The 6,000-nt window shown below is 34.4% G+C and overlaps 1 protein-coding gene across 1 annotated transcript; it reads left to right on the forward strand.

Annotated features, from left to right (window-relative positions):
• The first annotated feature begins 61 nt into the window (after positions 1-61).
• Positions 62-913, forward strand: LOC130646010 (uncharacterized). Its single transcript, XM_057452141.1, has one exon. The coding sequence runs from the start codon at positions 62-64 to the stop codon at positions 911-913; it is 852 nt and encodes a 283-aa protein (XP_057308124.1).
• The last annotated feature ends 5,087 nt before the right edge of the window (positions 914-6,000 follow it).

Genomic DNA, 6,000 nt, shown 5'->3' on the forward strand with positions numbered 1-6,000 from the left:
AATTACTTGGCTTTTAAACACTTTTAAAGAAAATAATAATGGGTTAATTCCTCGCATCGTAATGGCCGACAAAGATCTGACATTGAGAAAGGTGGTTAAAGAAATTTTCCCCACCTGTAAACTATTGATTTGTTTATTTCACACACTACGTAGTTTTAAGCGTGAAATTTCTAACCAATCATTTAATTTACGAGAATGCCAACAAGTGGTATTAAAAGAACTTTTTCAGAAAATGTGTTACAGCAAAACGGAAAGTGAATATCGTGAACAATACGATCTATTTATGAAGGCTGCTCCAGAAATGGTTCAAAGCTACTTTACAGAGAATTGGCACGATATAAAGAATGAGTGGGTTTTAGGTGATGTCCTTAATGTCAATAGCTTCCTAAATACGACGAACAATAGACTTGAGAGCTTAAATGGCAAACTCAAATCTGTCATTAAGTTGTACAGTCCGTTAGAAGACTTTATTGACGGTTTTTTCACGGTTTTGTACTCCTTAAGGAACGAACGAGATCACAAAGCTGCATCAACATTACTCAAGCGCAAAGTAATACCATTTAATATTTCAACCCCTCAATACCAATATTCAAATTTGTTAACAAGTTACGCCTTAAATTTTGTGCTGAACCAATTAAAAGAAATGAAAAATGTCGGAAATGTTCATAAAGAGGGGACAGTTTTCAAAGTTCGTGGTGAAATGCATTTAAATGTCAACACAAATTCGTGCACATGCAGTTTTACAACCTCGATGCTGTTACCCTGTCGGCACATATTTGTTGTACGAGAACTTGAAGGTTTACCTCTTTTTGACGAAAGTTTATGCGCTGACCGGTGGACTAATGATTTTCATAGAAAAACACATCGGATGTTTATATCAGAAAATTTTACATTTTGTCCATCACGGTTATAAGGAGAGCTTTGACATTGGTAAAACTACCTGTGCTAGATTAGAACATATTGTTATGCGACTCGTCAATGCGTATAAGTCATGAACCGGTAACACGACTGATGTATTTTTATTTTTGTTCTAATTAACTTACTTGTGTTGGTTCAAGAACTTTCATTTTGTAAAAATTCAGAAAGTTTGGTATATGGAGATCTTTATCTTTATATACTGCAATTTTAATAGTACAGTTTTTAGTAGTGTTTGGTACACTTTACACGTTTTTTTTGTCTCCGTCATGTCGTGGAATAAAACCGGAGTTTTGTTTGCTTTGAGTTTTTTTGTATTTTTGCCACGATTATGTACTATATTTACTTTTTGCAAAATAATACCTTTTTGGTGTATTTATCGTGATTTCCGTTATTACTGCCGGCAGACTAATATCTCTCTTTATTCTGCCGGTAGTTGATTACTGCCGGCAGAATTAATACCCCCCTTTATTCTGCCGGTAGTTACTGCCGGCAGACTATCTCTCTTTATTCTGCCGGTAGTTGGTTACTGCCGGCAGAATAAACACCCCTACTTATTCTGCCGGTACCGGCAGAATATCCACGTCCTAAATTAATTCATTTTCCTGGCTTTGAAAATATAACTGTGGCCCTAAGAATTTTAGGCACATTACCAGTCACCTCATGTGAATGTGAAAGGTCCTTTTCTGCACTACGACGATTAAAAAATTATAACCGCAGTACTATGTCTAACGATAGACTAAATGACTTAGCTCTTCTCCACATCCATAAAGAAATAAACGTTGATATAAATGAAGTTATAAATAAATTTTCCATTGATAACAGAAGACTAAAATTTTAAGACATGACATGTTTTGAGATATATAACTAATGATAAAGAAATGTTAATAGATAGTACTTACCATGTTACCCCCCACCCCGTTATCTTTTTTACCTCTCTGCTCTTTTTCTCTCTCTCCCCCCTCCCCTCGCCCTTTTTCTTTTCATCTGATTGTTAAATTTTTTAGATGTGATTGATAAGATTTAGGCTATTTTCATAAATTCTGTATACATCCATGATAGTAGTATAAATAATATTCAGTTAATAAGGTAACAAAACAGCTAGCTGCAATGATAATACTTGTCTAAAGACGGTTATACTTTAAGTTAAGGTAACAAAACAGCTAGCTGCAATGATAATACTTGTCTTAAGTCAGCCTGGTGGGTGCGAGTATTCCCCTAATGCAATGATAATAGTAAGTAGGTAAGGGAAGTAGGTAAGGAAAGTAGGTAAGCAAGGGAAGTAGGTATAGTAAGTAGGTAAGGGAAGTAGGTAAGGGAAGTAGGTATAGTAAGTAGGTAAGGGAAGTAGGTAAGTAAGTTGGTATATAAGGGAGTATGTTTTTTTATGCTTCATGTTGACCTGGTGTACTGAAATTTAGTTTAAAATTTTCAGTTTTGATTGTTGTTCATTCATTTATTCATTGGTTGGTTTTGACAATTGATCAATTTGACTCATTTCATGACAGATTCATTTTGTTCATGGTTGGTTATATTACCTGATGTGCAAGCTGGAAGAAAGAAGAAAGAAGATTTTGAATGAAGAAAGAAGATTTTGACTGGATTATTAATTTAATCCTCTAATCTTTAAAAAATGTTATTTTTGGATTTCATTTATCTGGATGTGAATCTGGAAGAAAGAAGAAATTTTGCTGGCTGGCTAATTTTAGCCTTAATTTTTCTGAAAACATTATTTGGCTTTTATTTATGAATTTTATGGTTGTTTTTTTTTTCCAATAACATATAAGAAATGGACATGTGAAGGTCCTGTCTGCTGCATTTTTGAGTGCTGAAATAGATAAATAAGCTAAAGCTTCTGGGGCTTCGCCCCAGACCCCACTTGGGGGGCTTACAGCGCCCCCCAAGACCCCAAGCTGTTTTATCACGTGGGCTTCGCTTCGCTTCGCAAATCCGCTTAAGGAGAAAAAAATCCTGTATCCGCCCCTGTTCTATACTCCTTCTGTTTATACAGAATAACTGAAATATACTCAAAAAACTCAATGGCGTCATAGTAAAACAATTCCGACTAGGAATTTCTATGCAGAAGTTCATCATTTTAAAATGATAAACTTCAAAAATGTTTAAATGATCATTTTAAAATGATCATTTAAAATGACTGGTGTTTTTCGTCATTTTTTGTGAAATACACGGTCAGTTTAAAATGATCATTTTAAAATGATCATTTTAAACTGACCGTGTATTTCAGCCTTTAGAGCAAAGAGTGCATTTTAATTTATTTTCATCAATTTCCACTGACTTCAGCATCTTTACTTCAACCTTGTTGTTATTGTAAATAACAGATCTTTTAATTCTTTCCACGCTCCAAGAGTCATTTGCTTTTTCTTTTTACAATTTTGATTCATTTTCGCTCACTAACAACTGTGTAGCTACACTCTCTCTTAAAAACTATTAACATTTAAAAACTTCCTACACAAGAAAAAACAATATGGACAGAACAGGTGTTATAATTACTACTATTGTAAAGGTTAAAAAATGTGTAAAAGTAATTAAACAAAGTGAGATGACAAGAAAATAAACCTACAGTATAAAAAATTAAACTTCTAATCAAAATTTGTGCATCACACAAACTTTCATGATGGAGCTAAATAGAATATTTAGCTCATGTTAATTGTGGTGTCTTCAGTAAACCTTCTAGCTGGCCTGTAGAATGATAGGTACCACTCTGGCTCTGGCCTTGTAAGGTACCTCAAATAAGGTCTAAGAATAAGGCACTTTTGCCAAGTAAACAGGTAGCCATGTTGGATTGTATCTGCTTAAAGTATTGTCTCAGTTGCCCCATTTGCCTCGCTTATTGAAACAAGTCAATAAATAGAGACATATGAGCCAGTCTAATTTTAGCCATAAAGAACTGAGGTTGTTGGAGACTAAAGCTCCTCAGGTATCTTAACAGCAACACCATGGCACCTAAAAATAAACAACCTCTTCAAAAAGGCACCAGCAACCGACACGCCCAGTCAACAACCATGCTGCTCATCCACACCACAGTCTGGTAAGGAGTTTTTGACACGCCTGTATTCGAAACAGAGCCTCGTATGCGCACAGCTGAGCAGTGGGCCTCTATGGATAGGAAGCGCTCTCCTACTAGCAAACTCTTTAAACATTCACACTAGAGGGAAATCTCTCTTGAATATTGTGGAGATTTTGATGGCTCATTTTACCAGTGATATGCGAATTAAAGATGGTGGCCTTCCTCATCAACACGTGATCACTGAAATATCCTCGAACGATGCCGACATTAGCAATGCCTCTGGTGGGGACAATCCTTTGCTGCACAAAACCATACCTTCGAAAGTTCAGAAGGCCTCGAATAAACGAGTCGTCTTCAAACGCAGCAACGGTTTGTCCAATTTCCACTCGCGCTTTCTCGATATTTGTGATGCTAGCCATGTAAAATATGCACATCTATCTATCTATCTATGAGGATGTCGGGCTTCCTATGTCATCCACAAAAATTTGGACAGATGCGTGTGTGAGGCTTGTGTATCTTATTATCATTTGATATTATTACCACTTATTATCATTACGGTGAGGCACACACTTTTATGATTCCTGATATTATTATGTGGTAACACATGCTGGTCCAATGCTGGACCAGATTGTGCATGCTACCTTTAGCTCATGATTATTTGATAGCACATGTTTATTGGGTGCAGAAAGGCACCATGGTGTGATTATCTGTTTATAGTGAAGTGAAAGTGTACCTTCATGATTGAAGAGGAAAGAGAATAAATATCCTTTATGCACGACAATAAATTAAAAAAAGTAAACATTAATAAAGTAAATAATTAATCAAGTTAATAATTAGTAATAAAAGATTAGTGAATGTATTAGTAATGTATAATGTACCTCGTGAATGGAGGAAATGAGAATGTATTCATGCATGAAGAGATTTTGGTCATGCCTTGGAAAACATTCACAATATATGATCCATGAGGACATAATATTGTGAAGGGTAACCATAACGTGTATACTCTGGTGTAATTACCCTCTTTGCCTTGGGCAAGCATTTTGGTGTGATTACCTTGTTATGATTATTGACAGCATGCGTTATCTGTCCTGCCTACTTCGATTATTTTATTACCCGGCATCCCGATCCATTCCCCCATATTTATAAATTACGTTTCATGCAAATGATGTTGCATGCAAAAATTTTTGTCGTAATACAATATTCTCTATTAATGAGTGTGTTTTTACTGAGTTACCAAGACAATTAACCTAAAACAAAAGGTTGAGTTCTCAGCCTCGATATTCTTATAGAGTATATTCTTATATTAAAAAGCGTGTAAGTTATGAGTTACAAAAAGTTGAATTTCGAAGAAAGGCAAATTTAAACAAAACGACTTAGAATTAAGACAAAAATCGAAAAACCTTTTTGGATACATCCCTCCTGAATAAGATAATCGAAAAAGATGGGTGAAAAAAAATCAGTGGTTTTGTAAAAGAAATTTCGAACGTAAAGGAGGGGGTCGAATTTTCTCCACCTTTTTAATCCGTGTGTTTTTCAGCTCACAGTCAAATTAATCAAATTGCTAATGCTAACCAATGATAACAACAATTGAAAAAAATCAAAACAGACAGCTATGAAAAAAAATTTCAGTACACTATTTAAAGTAGACCTTGAAACCGAAGAATATTGGGAATTCTTTAAACATCGAAACAATTTAAAACTAAATTCACAATTAGTACTGTTAATAACATGTATATATTTTTAAACCATAGCTAAATTACATACAATTCAATCAATAAATAAAAATTACATTTATATTTATATAGCATTCTAAAAAAAATCCGAAATACTTTAAAAAAACAATCTACAAAATTTTGTAAATTTCTCAATGCAAAACCTTTCGTGCAAATTTGATGAAATCAATTCCACAAAAAACAGAGCAAAAGAAAGCAAGTTAGTGCAGGCTTAACCCTTTTCGCACAGGGATTTTGTTAAGTGTGCTTAAATTTTCAAGAGAATTGCTATTGCTACCTTGAATGCAATTATTTTGTGTTTGAAGACTTTTAATATCTCATTTA

This window comes from Hydractinia symbiolongicarpus, chromosome 5, assembly GCF_029227915.1.
Source record: "Hydractinia symbiolongicarpus strain clone_291-10 chromosome 5, HSymV2.1, whole genome shotgun sequence".
NCBI classification, from domain to species: domain Eukaryota; kingdom Metazoa; phylum Cnidaria; class Hydrozoa; order Anthoathecata; family Hydractiniidae; genus Hydractinia; species Hydractinia symbiolongicarpus.